General features: G+C 44.2%; 1 protein-coding gene across 1 annotated transcript in view; it reads left to right on the forward strand.

Moving 5' to 3' along the window:
- FARS2 (phenylalanyl-tRNA synthetase 2, mitochondrial) overlaps positions 1 to 21,049 on the forward strand; it is a 509,172-nt gene extending 488,123 nt beyond the window's left edge. The window contains 1 exon segment of the mRNA XM_073676673.1: positions 20,798 to 21,049. Within this exon segment, the coding sequence (XP_073532774.1) occupies positions 20,798 to 20,936 (139 nt within the window). The 3' untranslated portion in view covers positions 20,937 to 21,049.
- The last annotated feature ends 388 nt before the right edge of the window (positions 21,050 to 21,437 follow it).

Raw genomic sequence — 21,437 nt, forward strand, 5'->3', positions numbered from 1 at the left:
TAGCGAGGGCCGACTGCTGGCCTTTTAAAAATAGTAAGGGCCATCTGATGTCCCTATAAAAATAGGCTTTATTACTATAGACTATTATCAGAGTCCCTCCATCATAAATAAAACAGGATGTGTCTGATGATGTGTCACACACCACGTTGCCAGATAAGGTTGTAAAATGTTAAAATGACATTTCCCGGTGAATGCATTTGTCTTAAAAAATAACGTAAAAAAACAAAACAATAGGATCTTTCTTTAGTATAAAAAACAGCGTCACCAATTTAACCTCAATGTAATCACATTGTTCAACTCCTGCACCTCCTCTTCCATCTCCGAAATGACCACATCAGTCACAAGCTGACTGCACTGCAGCACTGCCTTGGCCAAGCGGCAACAGGCTGTGCTGAAGATAACATGCTTAATGCTTAATTGACAAACCGCCCAGCACTGCAGAGTTGTTGAAAGTTTTAACACAGCAGCCTGATCTGTGGCTCTCACCGCTGAACATACAGCCAGGCATGGTCGTGTGTGACAATGGGCGGAACCTAGTGAAGGAGAAATGACAGCCGGTCATTTCCCTCTATGCCAGTCCACGCTAAGAAAAGTGTGGGGGAAGGTTCCTGGACACTCTATGGCTGCTTTTTTAATGTGGATCGGACATGCTTATGCATGTTATTTCTTAAACCGCATTGCAGATCAGGCCATAGTCCAACTCTGTATTCAAAGAATTCTGCAAAGTATTCTGCAAAGAAAAATGTTTGTGTGTCAAAGCACCACCGACAAGTGCGAGTTGATGTTGGATGGGCTGCCATTGCTTCTGCAGCAAGCTGCATTAGAGGACTTCCTTGGAGAAATGACACCCAGGGTAGATACGGTTTCCCTCTATGCCAGTCCTTTCACCAAGCTAAATACAACCCTCAGCAAAAAAGCTGTGGACTGGCTCCGTACCGTCCCTGGCCACATTCACCTGTCCACGTGTTTGTGGTTAGGCGGTCCTTCCCAGTAAGTGCACTGGGGAGGGCACGGGTAATAATGTGGACCTGTGCTTGTGGAAGGCGGAGACAATACTGGGAGAAATAGTTTTGGCTGTGGACCGAGTATCTACACCTGGCCGCCGCTGGCATGAGGTTGTGAAAAGCTTCCGCCTCCACGAGCCTAAAAGGCCATATTTCAAGTGCAAGCAGCTGCCCAGAAATCTGGCATTTTAGTGTTGCGGCCTGTGGGTTGGTGGCTGGCTGCATACTTGCGCTTGTGTAGCACCCTGAGGATTCGGCTGCTACAGGGGTATTGCACCTCAACCCAGAGGTGTGATATTCCACTCCCGGGTAAGGATGGAGTGTGGAACTGAGCTCGGTAGGCTGCATGCACTACACACATCCCATTTCCGAGGAGCAGACCGACGGTACTCCCACTTAGAAATGTGCAGGTACGACCGAGTCTGTTCCTGGCTGGAGTGGGAGGGGGGTGGAACATCCCAAGTAGTGTAGGGGCAGATAGGGGGAGCAGCCTGGGTAAAGATAGGAGCTCATTGGGTGCTGGTCACCTGAGCTCACACATAGAGGGTGTATATAAGGTGGGCACCAACTAAGAACAGGGTCAGATGCAGAGAACAAGTCAGTCTGTCAGAGTGGAGTCAGAGGAGAAGAGCAGAGAAGCCTGAGCCAGAGTGAGAGAGGAGAAGAAAGAGAAGAGAGGACTCTGAGACCCCAAATCCAATCCACGGGTGAAGAGTCGGCATCAGGGTACCGGAACCCAAGCTGGTGGGGGCAAAAACACACCCCAGCCAGAGACCGGAGGCCGTGGGCAGCGTCTGCCACGGCCACCCACCACATCCACCACGAAGGCATACCACGTGGAGGGTCAGGGAACCCAAGGCCAAGGGTCTCCCAACAGAAGGCCCGAGGGAGCTGGACCTGGGTGGATCACTAGTGGGGACGGCCAGAGAAAGGACAGAAGGAGAGCTCAGGGTCACGCTCCGGACTTGCTTGGGGGTTGGCTGGATCCAGGACCTGGTGGATGCAGCACGGCTCGGGAGGTCACTTGAAGCTGGAGTGACCGGAACATCAGCAGTGAGTAAATACCCTAAACTGCATAACCCGACTCTGTCTTCCTTTAACACCTATGCTGCACCACCACAACCCCCATCCTCTGCACCTGACCCCCTGAGGCTATACCCCACCCGTTGGGGGTTATACTATCAATAGCTGCACCAACACCATCAGCCTCAGCGGACCCTGCTGCAGCGGCGGCCATAGTGACCGCAATACAACGGGTGGCGTAGTCGACAATAAAGAACTTAATAACATCTGTAGGACTGCCACATACAACTGAGTTTGACACCCTGGGCACGGACCGGGTCACAGCCACTCGGAAGACTACAACTCCCATCTGATCCGGCTCCGGATATTCCCCCTAAAGAATATGGCCCAGGGGGCGCGTCAACTTTGGCGTAGTCGGCAGGATTACGTGCCCGCAACAACCGGGTACTGCGTGCCTGAAGAAAAGAACGAGTTTACCTCAAAAAGAAGTCTCCTGCCGGTTCCGGAGGGTCCCCGCCATCGGACCCCATCACCAGTCGATTCCCGCCGGTTGTCCGCCATTAACAGCGTTTTCCCGCCATCTGCAGAGTTTCCCGCCACTGGGAAGCGATTCCCGCCATTTCCAAAGGTTTCCCGCCTTGGAAGAGCGGACGCCATTATGGGCGTGCCAGAGGGTGGTGAGAGGCCGCCTCCCATCGTGGGCCAGGACCGAAAATGGCGCCAAAAGTGGAAACCGCCCCCACCAACAGAGACTGTGATGCTAGAGGTGTCTGTCAGCGTGAAAGAACCGCCCCTGGAGCTGACAGTCACCAAGTGGCCCCGGGACCGCCCTCGAGGTGGGAGGAGACGAAAGGAGAGAACAAAGATGGGTGCCGCCTGGAGCAGTCTGGAGCGAGCGCACCCGGAGGCAAGAAGCTTGGAGAGGAGTAGCGAAGGAGCTTGCCCGGAGATGGAGAGGAAGCAGAACAGCACCGGCCCGCTGGCCAGGAGTCTGCTAGAGACCGAGGAAGAAGAGCAGAGCAGCACCGACCCGTTGGTCAGGAGCCTGCTAGAAACCACGACCCCACTAGGCCTAGTGGAGGTCCTTGCACAGCTCCCCCGAGACCGGGAGTGTGCACAGACCGCGCTGGAGGGCCTCGCACGGAGGATGGCCCGGGTACAGCGAGAGACATTGGCGGAGTGGAGCCGAGAGATGGCCCAGCAAATCAAGACCCGGAGCACGCCAGCCAAGATGAGGAGACAGACCGCCTCTGAGGATGGCGCGGGAGGACCAAAGGCCGGAGACGGCGCCGAGAAGGGAGCCGAACGCATGGAGGCAGGTAAAGGGGACGCCTATACCCCAAGCCGGGAAACCGCCCACCTGCCCCAGCTCCCCGTCGCAGAGCCCGAAAGTCCCCCTGCTGTGCCCGTAGCCGCCATGTCACCGCTATGGACTAGGCCCCGACCGGAAGCCGCCGCAGCGACCCCTGTGACGTCGCGCGCCTCGACCCGGAGCGTGACAAAGCAGGAAATACCACCAGCCTGGTCGCAAGGCCTAGTCCCCCGGGCGCCGCATCACCAACAGCGCCCCCTACCTCCGCGGAGCCTCCGGCCTGGCCGCAAGGCCAGGTAGCCCAGGGCGCCGCCGTCCTAACGGTGCCCTTCACCTTCCAGGTGCCCCAGGCCTGGCCGCAAGGCCTGGGCAACCCGGGCGCCACCACCACCGCGCCCGCACCCGTAAAACCAAGGGTGCCACACCTGGGGGAGGACTTGTTCAGCCAGCTCACATGGCCGGACGGGCGGCCCTTCATCTGGCCCGAGGAATTCCATGAGCTGGAACGGCGGCAGAGACTAGGGCCCTTGTGTGAGCCCCTGATTCCGGCTCCGACGCCCGTGGCACGGATCTCGCCCCCGCTTGAAGAGGCCCAATTTGAGTGGGACCCCACCGGAGAAGACCTAATGGGGTTCACTCAGGAAACCAGGGCAGCTGCAGCGGAGCGTGCTGAGTGTTGCCGACAGCAGCTCGAAGAGTTTGCGAGGGAGCGGAGAGAGAGGCGGGTCCGGGAACAGCAGGCCCAAGTACGGAGTGCCGAGCAGAAGAGCCGGACCAGGAGGGACCCCCGTGCAGCGCATTGTCCCCGCACCATCGGGACAGTGATCAAGTTCAACCAGCAGCATGGGTGGGGCTTCATCCGAGACAACAACACCCCCGGCGACGTCTTTGTCACGCGCAGAGACGTGGAGTCCCATCTGCCGGAGGGGCACAGAGGTCGTGACCTTTACATCGGGGACGAGGTCACCTTCACCCGGCACAAGTGTGCCAAAGGACCTTACGCCCTCCACGTACACCGCCTGACGGAGGAGGAGTTGCGGTGCGAGGAGGAGGAGCAAGAGGACCCGGACGGGTCTGAAGTTACAACCAGCTACAAGCAAAGAGCAGGAGGAAGACGCCGTTGAGTGCGGCAGAGCAGTAGATGTAAATAGTTACCCGACCGGGTACCAAAGAAACTGTTGCTACATATATATAGTCCCCGTTGGGACCAGCATGAGTGAACTGTGTACCCGTTATTCCGTATCCATACCAGGCTGAGGACTGTGAGCAGCCATTCCCTTTCCCTCCTTAACTGGCCGAGGACTGAGAGCGGCCAACTTCCCCTGTATATAGTTGCGCTTCCTAAAGCGCCCCCTACCGGTTTTATAGGAAAACCAGTTTTCCAGAGAGACTGTCGCACTTTACCCGGTCACACGTTGCACAGCGACCGGAGGAGGAGCCAGAGGCGACGAGAATGTTTTATATTGATATATATATATATATAATGTTTTATATGTTTTATATGTTTATGCAAAAATTTGTATGTTTTTGGTGTTATGTCTTACAGCCCGAGGACGTGCTGTGATTTACCAGGGGGGAATGTAGCACCCTGAGGATTCGGCTGCTACAGGGGTATTGCACCTCAACCCAGAGGTGTGATATTCCACTCCCGGGTAAGGATGGAGTGTGGAACTGAGCTCGGTAGGCTGCATGCACTACACACATCCCATTTCCGAGGAGCAGACCGACGGTACTCCCACTTAGAAATGTGCAGGTACGACCGAGTCTGTTCCTGGCTGGAGTGGGAGGGGGGTGGAACATCCCAAGTAGTGTAGGGGCAGATAGGGGGAGCAGCCTGGGTAAAGATAGGAGCTCATTGGGTGCTGGTCACCTGAGCTCACACATAGAGGGTGTATATAAGGTGGGCACCAACTAAGAACAGGGTCAGATGCAGAGAACAAGTCAGTCTGTCAGAGTGGAGTCAGAGGAGAAGAGCAGAGAAGCCTGAGCCAGAGTGAGAGAGGAGAAGAAAGAGAAGAGAGGACTCTGAGACCCCAAATCCAATCCACGGGTGAAGAGTCGGCATCAGGGTACCGGAACCCAAGCTGGTGGGGGCAAAAACACACCCCAGCCAGAGACCGGAGGCCGTGGGCAGCATCTGCCACGGCCACCCACCACATCCACCACGAAGGCATACCACGTGGAGGGTCAGGGAACCCAAGGCCAAGGGTCTCCCAACAGAAGGCCCGAGGGAGCTGGACCTGGGTGGATCACTAGTGGGGACGGCCAGAGAAAGGACAGAAGGAGAGCTCAGGGTCACGCTCCGGACTTGCTTGGGGGTTGGCTGGATCCAGGACCTGGTGGATGCAGCACGGCTCGGGAGGTCACTTGAAGCTGGAGTGACCGGAACATCAGCAGTGAGTAAATACCCTAAACTGCATAACCCGACTCTGTCTTCCTTTAACACCTATGCTGCACCACCACAACCCCCATCCTCTGCACCTGACCCCCTGAGGCTATACCCCACCCGTTGGGGGTTATACTATCAATAGCTGCACCAACACCATCAGCCTCAGCGGACCCTGCTGCAGCGGCGGCCATAGTGACCGCAATACAACGGGTGGCGTAGTCGACAATAAAGAACTTAATAACATCTGTAGGACTGCCACATACAACTGAGTTTGACACCCTGGGCACGGACCGGGTTACAGCCACTCGGAAGACTACAACTCCCATCTGATCCGGCTCCGGATATTCCCCCTAAAGAATATGGCCCAGGGGGCGCGTCACTTGCATTCCAAGTAACAGAAAACTAAGCAGATGGTGGCCTCTACCATCATCATGGCCTCACCTCGGCACTATGAACTCTCCTGAAGGAGAAGCTAGGGCCCACCGGAGGAGTCTCCTGTTCTCTGGTGGGCCCGTCTAACCCTGCCGAGAAGCAGCCCTGGCTAAGAAAAGTGTGGGGGAAGGTTCCTGGACACTCTATGGCTGCTTTTTTAATGTGGATCGGACATGCTTATGCATGTTATTTCTTAAACCGCATTGCAAATCAGGCCATTGTCCAACTCTGTATTCATGAAATTAAATGCGCAAAGAAAGATGTTTGTGTGTCAAAGCACCACCGACAAGTGCGAGTTGATGTTGGACGTGCTGCCATTGCTTCTGCAACAAGCTGCATTATAAGACTTCCTGGAAGAAATGACACCCAGGGTAGATACGGTTTCCCTCTATGCCAGTCCTTTCACCAAGCTAAATACAACTCTCAGCAAAAAAAGCTGTGGACTGGCTCCGTACCGTCCCTGGCCACATTCACCTGTCCACGTGTTTGTGGTTAGGCGGTCCTTCCCAGTAAGTGCACTGGGGAGGGCACGGGTAATATTGTGGGACCCGTGCTAGTGGAAGGCGGAGACGATACCGGGAGAAATAGTGGCGGCTGGGGGCCAAGTATGGACTCCCGGCTGCCGTCTACATGAGGTTATGAAAAGCTTCTGCCTCCACGAGCCTAAAAGGCCACATTTCAAGTGCAAGTAGCTGTCAAAAATTTGGCAGTATAGTATTGCAGCCTGTGGGTGGGTGGGTGGCTGTCTGCCTGCATACTTGCGCTTGCATTCCAAGGAATGGGGTAGGGACAACTGAACGCTGCACTGGGACAAGGACGTGGACAGTGATTGTTGCAAGTGTGCAACTACAGGTGCATGGCCGGAGGCATCTTCGCATGCGCCAAGGATCACTTATGACGGGCACACTTTTAGGCAGTGACCTGGGAGTCAGAAATGCTTCCAGAGGTCTTCCCCGTGCTGTTCCCATGTCTTTTCAGCACTGTATGCATGTGTCTGATGATGTGTCACACACCACATGCCCAGATAAGGTTGTAAAATGTTAAAATTACATTTCCCAGTGAATGCATTTGTCTTTGTTGAAAGCAATGCAAAAATGCAAAATGCATCAAAAACGCTACGTGTGAACATAGCCCAAGGTGTGGAGGAGTATTTTTAGTTTTGGTTATTTATTTTGCCTTGTATACAAGTCATTACCCTGGAAAGGATGTTCCTTAATATATTTCCCAGGAAAATCCATTTTGTTTTTGTTTTTGTATGTTTTATTGTGAATCCGTAAAAGTGGTGTAATACTTTGACAACTTTGTTGACAGCAGTGACCTGGGAGTCAGAAATGCTTCCAGGGGTCTTCCCCATGCTGTTCCCATGTCATTTGAGTACTGTTCCCATCGATTTGGGCAATTTTTAGGCCCTCTGCAGACTGCCGGGGGGAGCCGCCTGAAAAATCCTCGAGTTTCCCATAGACTTACATTGGGCTCGTTGCTCGGGTCGAGAACCAGAGTAGTCCAATTTGCTCGACCCGAGCAACGAGTGCCCGAGCATTTTAGTGCTCGCTCATCACTAGTAGTAACATGTAGTAACATGTTTTATAGGCACAATTTCATTCACTGTATTGATCTACATGGACACGGACAATGGTTATTACCAGTAGAGGAACAAAAGAACTGCGTCCAATCCATGGTGTTGAATTCAACTCTTGTGTTTATTCCAGGATCAAAAACGTAAAACGTTTCGACCACATATTGGTCTGTATCAAGTACTTGATTAAGACCAATATATGGTCGAAATGTTTTTGATCACACATTTGTCATACATTTTTATTGAACTGTAATTAGGCTATTTTCTAGATGCTCTACGTGGTCTGCTGAATTTTTTTATTTAGTGCAATATATGTTCTTACAAATTGATATAAACTCCCTCAAATTAATAATTTTTTACAAGAAATGGAAAGAAACTAAGTATGAAAATCATGCATGGCCAAGCATGACAGCTATATATATAGAGCACAGTCAATATGTCTAACTGCAGGCTGTTCTGTACAATCAATAGAAATATTGTAGCATGACACATCGAGGTAGAAGATATTAACTTAAAGACAACCATTGGGCTGTACCTGAAAGAGATCAATGCTACTTGCTCACACGGACTCTTCATAGATCTGTAGTATTGATCATTTTACTTCTGTCCTGCTGAAAATGTCCCGTTGACCAGATGTATTTATCAGTATTCTCTGTATCTCCTAGCTTTAGAATGAGATAGCAGACATGGTAAATATAGTCTCATTATCAGTATAACTCTATAAAAATCTACATTTGTGATGATACTGGCATGAAAGAATAAACTAACATTGTTTCTAAATTTAAATGTCACATTAGATACGTGAAGGCATATTTAGTGGCAGATCTGTTAAAGACATTTCTGTGACTGTCCCTTTAATCTGTATGAAGATTGCAAAATTATACAGGATTATAGAAGGATTGTATTTCTAAATCAAATGCAACAGCAAATGTATTGTATCGAGCTTTCCAGAAATGCTCCTACCATGAAGATCTAAACCTGGGGTCTCAAACACGCAGCCCGAGGCTGGTTAATGCGGCCCTAAGGCATCGGAGCCCCAGTAATGATTGCGGCCTGGTCCTGAGGGCCATCAAAGTCAGTGATTCTTTTCAGTTGAATGTACTACAAGTTAGAGACCAGCATGGGACAATGCTACAAGATGGTGACCGGGATGGGCACATTACTACAAGATGGGGACCAGGAGGAGCACATTACTACAAGATGGGGACCGGGATAGGCACATTACTACAAGATGGGGACCAGCATGGGCCATTACTACAATATGGGGACCAAGATGGGCACATTACTACAAGATGAGGAGCAGGATGAACATAATACTACCAGTTAGGTACCAGCATGGGCCATTACTACAAGATGGGAACGGGCATGGGCACATTACTACAAGATGGGGGACATAACTACAAGATGGGGACCAAGATGAGGGACATTACTACAAGATGCGAACAAGGATGGGGACACTACTACAAAATGGAGACATTACTATAAGAAGTTGGTCTGAATTACTATATGGTGCTAATTGTAAGAAAAAAATCACTGTATGTGGTCACAAAAAGGAAATAAAAATTGTAAAACTGTAAACTTGTAAAAGCTATAAAACCGTACCATAGCCCATAAAATAAATGCCATTTAAAAGAATAAAATGAAAAAGCCAAAAATGTTAAAAAAATGATCCAAAAGGTGTATAGAAAAAACAGTATGGTATCATTAAAAATTTCATATCATCCTGCAAAGAATGCGGCCCTTCAAATTCACATTTTTTCTAGGTGCGGCCCATATACTCAGCCGAGTTTGAGACCCCTGATCTAAACATTCCTAAAGAATTAATCCCTTGTTTTGATTTCACCCTGGCTCTCAAAGAACTATAACTTGTTACTTTTTTCCAGTAACATAGCCACATGGGTAGAAATTTTCTAATCAATTTAATGCAAATGTAATCTGTGTCAAGTTTTGTGAAATTCGAATGACCCATCAAATTTAAACAATTCGGAATTTGATTTGCGTGAATTGCAAAAAAAATGCCCGTTAACTTTTTACACATTACAGATGATTGCATCAGAAGGCTGACATAGCATCAGGCGTAACCGTGCAGACATTCCCATAATCCCTTGCACCCATCATATCATATGGTATAGAACTGACAATCAGGAGGGACTATCCAATCATATATAATAAACTAAGCAGTGGACATTTTAGGGTGATTTAGGGTAGTGGGAATATGTCAAAGCTCACAGCTCAGCAATACAGACCGGTACAAAAATCCCTTAAACATTGGACAAATACTCCAGAGAGTAATGTGTTGTACAACTGCAGCAGTGAAGAAAATGACTGTAGTAGTCTGCAAATAATAAAACATTTTAACTGTTAGGGAGTGGGGAGAGATAGGAGAGATGCCAGTAGCAATGCCAGAGTCAGTGTGATGGTTTAGCTGGCATCTGTCCTGCTACATTTGAACATTTTTTTTCTTCATTCATAATGCACTAGAAAGCAGCAGCAGGCCAGCACTATATTTATAAATATATATACAGTACAGACCAAAAGTTTGGACACACCTTCTCATTTAAAGATTTTTCTGTATTTTCATGACTATGAAAATTGTACATTCACACTGAAGGCATCAAAACTATGAATTAACACATGTGGAATTACAGTGCCTACAAGTAGTATTCAACCCCCTGCAGATTTAGCTGGTTGACACATGCGGAATTAACTTGGCATTGTGACATTTGTACTGTAGATCAGCCTGGAAGTGGGAAATGCACTGCAGTAAATTTTGTTTTTGTTTTTGTTTGTTTGTTTTTTTAAAAACGTAAAAAGTTAATTCAGAGTGTCATTTATTATTCAACCCCTCAAACCTCAAGAATTCTGTTTGGTCCCCCTAAAGTATTAAGAAGTAGTTCAGGCACCAAGAATAATGAGTTTCACATGTGTGGATTAAAGATCTCTTTTGCCAGCCTTTTCTGACTATTTAAGACCCTCCCCAAACTTGTGAACAGCACTCAGACATGGTCAACATGGGAAAGACAAAGGAGCATTCCAAGGCCATCAGAGACAAGATCGTGGAGGGTCACAAGGCTGGCAAGGGGTACAAAACCCTTTCCAAGGAGTTGGGCCTACCTGTCTCCACTGTTGGTGAGCATCATCCATAAGTGGAAGGCTTATGGAACTACTGTTAGCCTTCCACGGCCAGGACAGCCTTTGAAAGTGTCCTCCCGTGCCGAGGCCAGGCTTGTCCGAAGAGTCAAGGCTAACCCAAGGACAACAAGGAAGGAGCTCCGGGAAGATCTCATGGCAGTGGGGACATTGGTTTCAGTCAATACCATAAGTAACGTACTCCACCGCAATGGTCTCCGTTCCAGACGAGCCCGTAAGGTACCTTTACTTTCAAAGCGTCATGTCAAGGCTCGTCTACAGTTTGCTCATGATCGCTTAGAGGACTCTGAGACAGACTGGTTCAAGGTTCTATGGTCTGATGAGACCAAGATCGAGATCTTTGGTGCCAACCACACACGTGACGTTTGGAGACTGGATGGCACTGCATACGACCCCAAGAATACCATCCCTACAGTCAAGCATGGTGGTGGCAGCATCATGCTGTGGGGCTGTTTCTCAGCCAAGGGGCCTGGCCATCTGGTCCGCATCCATGGGAAGATGGATAGCACGGCCTACCTGGAGATTTTAGCCAAGAACCTCCGCTCCTCCATCAAGGATCTTAAGATGGGTCGTAATTTCATCTTCCAACAAGACAACGACCCAAAGCACACAGCCAAGAAAACCAAGGCCTGGTTCAATAGGGAAAAAGTCAAGGTGTTGGAATGGCCTAGTCAGTCTCCTGACCTTAACCCAATTGAAAACTTGTGGAAGGAGCTCAAGAATAAAGTCCACATCAGACACCCAAAGAACCTAGATAACTTGGAGAAGATCTGCATGGAGGAGTGGGCCAAGATAACTCCACAGACCTGTGCCGGCCTGATCAGGTCTTATAAAAGATGATTATTAGCTGTAATTGCAAACAAGGGTTATTCCACAAAATATTAAACATAGGGGTTGTATAATAATTGACCCACACTTTTATGTTTAAAATTTAATAAAATTCAACTGAGCAACATAACTTTTTGGTTTGTAAGATTTATGCTTCTGTTCATAAAACCTACTCTCGTTTGCAGTTTGAAGGCGCTAACTTATTTGCATCTTATCAAACCAGCTAAATCTACAGGGGGTTGAATACTACTTGTAGGCACTGTATATACTTAACAAAAAATGTGAAACAACTGAAAATATGTCTTATATTCTAGGTTCTTCAAAGTAGCCACCTTTTGCTTTGATGACTGCTTTGCACACTCTTGGCATTCTCTTGATGAGCTTCAAGAGGTAGTCACTGGAAATGGTCTTCCAACAATCTTGAAGGAGTTCCCAGAGATGCTTAGCACTTGTTGGCCCTTTTGCCTTCACTCTGCGGTCCAGCTCACCCCAAACCATCTCGATTGGGTTCAGGTCTGGTGACTGTGGAGGCCAGGTCATCTGGCGTAGCACCCCATCACTCTCCTTCTTGGTCAAATAGCCCTTACATAGCATGGAGGTGTGTTTGGGGTCATTGTCCTTTTGAAAAATAAATGATGGTCCAACTAAACGCAAACCGGATTGAATAGCATGCCGCTGCAAGATGCTGTGGTAGCCATGCTGGTTCAGTATGCCTTCAATTTTGAATAAATCCCCAACAATGTCACCAGCAAAGCACCATCACACCACCTCCTCCATGCTTCACGGTGGGAACCAGGCATGTAGAGTCCATCCGTTCACCTTTTCTGCGTCACACAAAGACACAGTGGTTGGAACCAAGGATCTCAAATTTGGACTCATCAGACCAAAGCACAGATTTCCACTGGTCTAATTTCCATTCCTTGTGTTCTTTAGCCCAAATAAGTCTCTTCTGCTTGTTGCCTGTCCTTAGCAGTGGTTTCCTAGCAGCTATTTTACCATGAAGGCCTGCTGCACAAAGTCTCCTCTTAACAGTTGTTGAAGAGATGTGTCTGCTGCTAGAACTCTGTGTGGAATTGACCTGGTCTCTAATCTGAGCTGCTGTTAACCTGCGATTTCTGAGGCTGGTGACTCGGATAAACTTATCCTAAGAAGCAGAGGTGACTCTTGGTCTTCCTTTCCTGGGGCGGTCCTCATGTGAGCCAGTTTCTTTGTAGCGCTTGATGGTTTTTGCAACTGCACTTGGGGACACTTTCAAAGTTTTCCCAATTTTTCGCACTGACTGACCTTCATTTCTTAAAGTAATGATGGCCACTCGTTTTTCTTTACTTAGCTGCTTTTTTCTTGCCATAATACAAATTCTAACAGTCTATTCAGTAGTACTATCAGATGTGTATCCACCAGACTTCTGCACAACACAACTGATGGTCCCAACCCCATTTATAAGGCAAGAAATCCCACTTATTAAACCTGACAGGGCACACCTGTGAAGTGAAAACCATTTTCGGTGACTACCTCTTGAAGCTCATCAAGAGAATGCCAAGAGTGTGCGAAACAGTCATCAAAGCAAAAGGTGGCTACTTTGAAGAACCTAGAATATAAGACATATTTTCAGTTGTTTCACACCTTTTTGTTAAGTATATAATTCCACATGTGTTAATTCATAGTTTTGATGCCTTCAGTGTGAATGTACAATTTTCATAGTCCTGAAAATACCGAAAAAAATTTAAATGAGAAGGTGTGTCCAAACTTTTGGTCTGTACTGTATTTACATTTATATATATATTTATTTATTTTTCCAGAAAAGGAAAATCTGAAATCATTGTCAGAAATGGTATGCTTGCTTGTTATAAGTGAATGTACTGAGATTTGGCATTTCATAGAATCATAGAATGGTAGAGTTGGAAGAGACCTCCTGGGTCATCTGGTCCAACCCCCTGCTCAAAGCAGGATTCACTAAATCATCTCAGACAGATGTCTGTGCAGCCTCTGTTTGAAGACGTCCATTGAAGGGGAACTCACCACCTCTCGTGGCAGCCTCTTCCACTCATTAATCACCCTAACTGTCAAAAAGTTTTTTCTAATATCTAATCTGTGTCTCCTCCCATTTAGTTTCATCCCATTGCTTCTAGTCTTTCCTTGTGCAAATGAGAATAAAGATGATCCTTCTACAATGTGACAGCCTTTGACATATTTGTAGACAGCTATTAAGTCTCCTCTCAGTCTTCTTTTTTGCAAGCTAAACATTCCCAAATCCTGCAACCGTTCCTCATAGGACATGGTTTGCAGACCAGTCACCATTCTGGTCGCTCTTCTCTGAACTTGCTCCAGTTTGTCTATGTCTTTTTTAAAATGTGGTGCCCAAAACTGTACACAGTATTCCAGATGAGGTCTGACCAAAGAGGAGTAAAGACCGATAATGACTTCACGTGATCTAGACTGTATGCTTCTGTTAATACATCCCAGAATTGTATTTGCCTTTTTTGCTGCTGCATCACACTGTTGACTCATGTTCAGTCTATGATCTATTAGTATACCTAAGTCTTTTTCACATGTACTGTTGCTTAGCTCTATTCCTCCCATTCTGTATATGCTTTTTTCATTTTTATTGCCCAGATGTAGTACTTTGAATTTTTCCCTGTTAAAAACCATTCTGTTGGTTGCTGCCCACTGCTCCAGTTTATTTAGGTCTTTTTGAATCCTCTCTCTCTCTTCTCTAGTATTAGCTATCCCTCCTAGCTTTGTGTAATCAGCAAATTTAATCAGTTTACCCTCAATTCCTTCATCTAAATCATTGATAAAGATGTTGAACAATACAGGTCCCAGGACGGAGCCCTGTGGTACCCCACTTGAGACATTCATCCAGCTGGATGTGAAGCCATTTACAACCACCCTTTCAGTCCGATCACTAAGCCAGTTATGAATCCACCTAACAGTTGCCTGGTCCATTGCATACTTGGTCATTTTTTCAATAAGGATGGTGTGAGATACTTTGTCAAATGCTATAATTTGTTCAAAGATCTTTCCTGGTATAGAAGTCAGACTCATGAGTAATCATTTTTATAAAGGGCAGGATATAAGGGGTAATGTCACTCCCTATAGAGATTGCAAGGCATATAAGACTCCTCATATAGGCATGTCAATTATGTCACTCTCCATAAGGAGAGATGTTACCCCTTAGATCCCATCAGAGGGCTCTTATCCAACCAAATCAGACGTCTTGCTTTGCACTAATGAGGGGTAAAACACTTCAAAACATGTGTCTGCAAGTAGTCTCTGTTCTGGTTTTTATATTAAGTCATGTTGCAAGCCATGTTAAAAGGGTCAATATTCACTTTTAGGATTGTTACTTCGAATGGGTGGCAGCATCTGAAACAACGGATACTGGAAGCCTGTGCTAGCATTTCTTCTGCGGTGTTGCTATCAGTGTGTCAAGAGTGGGAAAAGAGGGTTGCATTGACAATCCAACACAATGGGCAGCACTTTGAACACATTTTATAAGTGGGCATAAACTTGTAAATAACTCGTGAAAGAATAAAGTTACGTTAAAACCAAGTACACCATTGTTTTACTTATGAAATGCTCAATAAGTTTGATGTGTCACATGACCCTCTTCCCATTGAAAAAAATAAAGCTGGATCCAAAATGGCCGACTTCAAAATGGCTGCCATGGTCACCACCCATCTGGAAAAGTTTTCCCCCCTCCCATATACTAATGTGCCACAAACAGGAAGTTGATATCACCAACCATTCCCATTTAATTTAGGTTTATCCATATAAATGGCCCACCCTGTATTGTCAAAAGTTAATTATAATGTGGTACAAAATGTATGATAAAAGAAAAAGTGGCAATAGACAGGGTAGTGTAAAAAGAAAAAAAAACACATACCACAGCGAAAAATGTTACCAGCCATCTGGAAGGTGTTACTACCAAATGCAATCTACAATTGGACTTCTTTGCACCTGGCATGCTTACTAGTGAGGAGGAAGCGGAGGGCATTTTTGAAATATTTGGCACATCACACATCTCAGACACATCAGGATGATGTTACCTCTAACAGCGACACCATCAGTTTGAGTCACTGTTCTGAAAAGAAAGATCTGTTTGATCACAAATGACAAACAGGGATAATTTTAGACTGTTTTTTTAATAAAATAAAAAAACATGAAATGTCTATCAGAGTGCTGTGTAAATAAATGGCCTGCTGGGTATTCCCGTTTACAGTCCATTTCCATGGTGATGTCACTTTGACATTACTAAGGCTTTTTGTGTTAAGAGCTACGAAGGGGTTTGATACAGTCCTGAGAGGGCTCAATGTTGTTCCTCACGTCTTTTCAGGGCAATTGGAGGCTTTGCACCATTACAATTCTCAGCAAATCAATTAGCTGTATCTGACCAATTTGATTTTCAAAACATTTTATCATCTTGACATGCATACTTAGATTTCTGAGGAATAAGATAGTTTTTCACCACTCAAGGATGCAGCCATTTTCATGTTTGCCTTTTTATTATTTCCTCTACTTTTCCAAAGAGCCATAACTTTTTTACTTTTATATTGACATAGACTCAATTCACTTTACCATATAGTTTAACGAAACATGGGAAAAAATTTTTTTTAAATTACAAAGAAACACATCCAAGCTAGGCTATCTTTTGCTAAAACCTACATCAAGTCTGTCAAAAGCATATGGGAAAACATGTTCTGGTCTGATGAGACCAAGTTTTAATTTTTTTTCTCCATAATTCCAAAAGGTATGCTTGGCGCAAAGTCAACACTACACATCACCAAAAGAACACGCTACCCATAGTGAAGCATGTTGGAGGTAGCATTATGCTTTGAGGCTGTTTTTCGGTAGCCCTCTGCGAAAAAGGTTCAGATGAAGAGGAATGTCACTTTTCAGCATGACAACGAGCCTGAATCCAATTAAAAATATGTGGGTTGCCCTGAAGAGGGCTGTAGCTGTACACAGGAGATGTCCTTGCAATCTGACAGATTTGGACCACTACTACAGGGAAGAGTGGGCAAAAATTCCCAATTCTAGATGTGCCATGCTGATAGACTCCAACCCAAAAAGACTGAATGTTGTCATAAATTCAAAGGGTACTTCAACAAATATTAGTTTAAGGGTGTGCATACTTATGTAACCATATTATTTTAGTTTTTTAATTTTCTTTTTCCACCTAAAAAGATTTGTTTTCAGTTAAATGGTTAGATTATAGGTGACTTTAAAAGTGGAAAAAGTTCTGAAATTATTCTTCTTGGTATGATTTTTTTACATAACAAAAACATGGCATTTTAACAGTGGTGGGCAGACTTTATATTTCCTCTGTGTGTATGTGCATAAATAAAATATATTAAAAATTTTTTTACGTTACTTTAATTTTAACTGTGGAAAAATGAGGAGGTGTTCTTCAAAGATTTGTTATTTTTTTAGTATTCGAGCGTCAATAGGTTGAAACAGATGTGTCACCAGATTACACAATACAAAATGTAAATATTATTACATAGTTCTCTTAGATCTTATGAAGCTGGTGTACTTAATTTGAAAATCCTTGTAAGAACAGCAGTATAATCCTCTTTGAAAGTTTAAATGCGTTCTCCGCCCAACTTGCCTGATTGACAGCTCTTTAGTGTCTCTTTTTCCCGCTGCTCCTGCCACTGCGGAGATCTCTGTCAGTCAAGCTGGGTATGGGCAGACTGAATACACTTGGACTCATGAGATTTCTCACTATTTGGCTTTTTTGTAAAATTCCGATTTTAATTTTGAGTATTATACAGTCATTCTGACATGGATTATCAATGTAACAACATCATCCTCATCATGTTTAAGTGATCTATTAAAAAATATATGCAGTATTGTGAAATCTAGGTACAGATCCTCTGTAATGTCACCATTTAATTTACCATATAATGTATTGATAAATGGAAATAAAAATCATTGTTGAGTGGTTATTGAAGAAAAACAAAAGAAAAAAACAATTCCTCAATTGTTTTTTTTTTTTTATGGCATTCACTGTACTGTACAATTCACATTCGAACTTTTTTTTGTGAGTGAATGAATTATGATGATACCAAATTTACATAGTTTTTTACTTTTCTAAATATTAGAACATTAATTTTATCTAAAACATTAAACAGAATTTGCCCCTGGCATTTAATCTAAAAATTGGTTTCAGTGCTTGTTGAAATTTAAGGGAAGCTTTCTGTAACAAATATAGTTGTGGAAAGTTGCTAAAACATTTGCTAGGTTTTAGGCAATGACCCGCTTTTTGCCTGGTACATAATTTGGAAAATAATATTAAAAATAGCAACACGCCGCTCCCAACAAAAAGTGGTCTGTTTTAGAGGCTAAATAATTAGCTCCTAACACAAATTGAGCAGGTTAATGGATATTGACTTCCATCTGTCTCTCCATCTGCCTTAAAGTTTGATCACTTCATAAACTTCATTGAAAACAGTAGAAATGTTTCCTCTCGACTAAACTTTTGTACTTTTGACTCCATTACATTACTATGTAATCAGAAATGCATGTAATACCCCAGAAACTGTTTATTTAAAGAGAAGTAGAAGGCATTTATATCTTTTACTAATTCATACTCAAGTTAATGAGTTGTAATGACGAACTTTTATATTATAATTTTTTTTTATATATAAAAGCTCATAATTTACCTAAACAAGTCTAACAATGTTTGTGTATTTTTCTGAATTCTTCATTTCACTTAAAGGGATCATTTCAAATTGACCATCAAGTTCCATTGATGGGCGGAAAGTTTTAGAACAGGAGAAGCTGAACGGCTTGAAATATAGTATTGTGGTAAAACTTTTAGTATGAGGCCTATTTCTTACAATCTGTGGGCACAGAATATGTTCGGAATGGATGATCTGGCCTGATCTCCGCTAACTGCTTTATATATGTCCATGAAGCAGTTAGCTGAGGTCAGTAGAATCCGTAGTGAGGCCAGGTTTGTCAATGAACAGTCGTTTTTTTTGCGGATGTTTGAAATTTGCCTAACTTGTGCCTTACGTTCATTTTTGACTTCCCAGTAAAGGGACATTCCTATTAAGGGATTAACGATCTTCCCTGTGTATGGGTAAATTCAGAGATAGCCATCAATCACCGACTAGGACCACCCCCTTGACAGAATGAGCTGGAATTAAATAAAATTCAAGTAAACCTTTAAGGACCCAGACATTTTTTTGTTTTTGGTATTTCTTTTTTTTCCTCCCTTTCTTCCAAAAGCCATCACTTTTCTCTATCTATCCATTGATAGAGCCAGTTTGCGGGGCAAGTTATGGTCTTGAATGACACCATTCATTTTTAATATAATGTACTGAAAAATGGCAAAAACAACTCCAAGGTAGGGAGTTTTTTCTACCATTTTTTTTGGGTTTTGATTTTACAGCATTCGTTTTGTGGTAAAAATTACATCACAATATGATTCTCCAGGTCAGTACCAAGGTCAGTACGGCGATACCAAACTTATAAGATCAATTGTTTTTTGTGTAGGCTTTTTCAAAGAGATATTTTTCAGTCAATGGAGCTGGGTGAAGGATTGGCTATGCATAATGAGCTGTAGTTTTTATTGATACCATTGTAGGGTAGATACAACGTTTTGATCGATTTTTATTGTAATTTTTGGGGAAATGCAGGGACAACAAAACTGCAATTTTGGCTTTTGTTTCTCTTCCTTTCTGGCGATAATACCAAATGTTTTTTTTTCCTTATTTTTTAAATATTTTTTTATTTCTTTATTTTTGAATGAGAATATTGGAGGTAATTTTAAACTTTTTTTTATATATATATTTTTTTAAAACTTTTTTTTGTAATTTTTCTTTATCTTTGAGTCTTCCTAGGCGGATTTGATCCTGCAATCATTTGATTTCTCACTCTACTTACAGCAACATTAATTTATTGCAGTATATAATGTAATTGCAGTTACTCTCTGAACCCCAGCCTCTGTCGGAGCTTCGCAGGAAAACTAAGATGGCAGCCACAGAGGCCTTCAGGAGTCCCCTGCTGCCATGATAACTCATCAGCTCCCCAAAACCGCATTGTGAGGGGGCCAACTTGAGCCGGTGCATGAATGTAGTAGCAATTGGCCCATTTAAAAGCCATTGACAGAAGCATCTAAATGGTTAACAGCAGCAATTTTAGTTCGCTCCGGCTGTTGCTGTTATATGCATATTCTGGCTTTATAACACAGCCAGCACCTGCCTGGTGTGAAGTAGGCTCAGCTTCTGAACCCCTATTATATACCCCTCAGCACTGTGTGACGAAAACTTATGCCACTGGTCGTTAAGGGATTAACAGTGATTCTTCTCCCACAGACTTATGTATCATCTTGCTTAGCTCATAGGTTCCATCTCAATTGTTGAAACCAGATTAAAAATTAGAGTAAAAAACAACTGTACAAACAGCTGTGAAGGGAACTGCAATACAAATTCTTTCAGTTGAATGGAGCTGTACTACAGAGTAGGTTGCAGGGAGAACCACTATCCAGGGACAAACTGTGAAATTGAAGAAAAGTTGGGGTGCCCTTTCATTTTCAAGACTGGTTGGTTTCATGACAGTGAGACTCCCTGTGATCACAGAGTATTGCTGTATCCTGTGTGTGCTCAGTATATGCTGAGTGTTTCTGCATGTTATATTTTAATGAAGATATCTGGATTTTCTCCTGTGCACTAGGCAAATAATTGACTTTTTATATCTGTCTTGTAGAGAGTTTACCTATTCCCTACAGTGAGACACATCTTATTAAAGGGATTCTGTTGTTTTTAGATTTTATGACACTAAAGAGTAGTACAAAGTGTTATTTGTAAACTTGCACTGGATATATGTCTTTATTTTCTGTAGAAACAGCATTTTCTGCAACTGTTCGGAGATTTCATTAGTCCCTTTTCCAAATGGGGCACATAATCTAAACTCCCTATCTCACACCCACTTATGACAATTTAATACATTTTTTACCCACATTTCCATACGTGGTCCCAGAGCTTGGCTGTAGACTGCATTTCAATGTAGATACGATGTTTCACAGTTCCCTTTATATCATTTCTCATTGTTTGAATTTCTTTCTCTTCCAGGACCAAGAGAATCAGCCATTGTTATCGAATTAAATATCGACACATGGAACATACTCTGACACAGACAGAAGTCAGCCTATTACATAAGAAAATTGGCAGCTTGGCAATAGCAGAGTTGGGAGTGGAAGGAAGATTTTAATATGACTCCAATGTTCTATTTGCAAATTCTTTTTCTATGATGCAAATTATGTAAAATGTCATTTGTTTAAGGTCAGGTATATTTCTTCAAATATAACCATATCTGATTAAAGGTGCTTTCATGCTTTTTTTTGTAACCTGGATTTATGGTTCATTTTATTTACATCTTCCAACTTAGTTGATGTTAAAGGACTTTTCCCATCTCATATTTATGATGTGCCATCACTATATGACTGTTGCCTGTCCATCTTTGGGGATCGCAGTGATCTTGAGAATGAAGTGAAGCAGTCCTTGTGTTGCCCTGTTTCTTTTAAAATGTTTCCTTGCTCAGTGGCACCACTAGCTATCCAGTGGTGCAAGGGACTGAAACCATCCCCAATCCCGTGAATGTGGCTCTACTGCAGTTTCTTGCATTGCTAGTTGGTTGGGGACCACTAGGTATGAAGAAAACAATGCTAGCTCATTCTAATATAGGAAAAATATACAGTCAACAGCGCAACAA

This window comes from Phyllobates terribilis, unplaced genomic scaffold (assembly GCF_046119375.1).
Source record: "Phyllobates terribilis strain yellow unplaced genomic scaffold, ASM4611937v1 Scaffold_4__5_contigs__length_816908805, whole genome shotgun sequence".
Lineage (NCBI taxonomy): Eukaryota > Metazoa > Chordata > Amphibia > Anura > Dendrobatidae > Phyllobates > Phyllobates terribilis.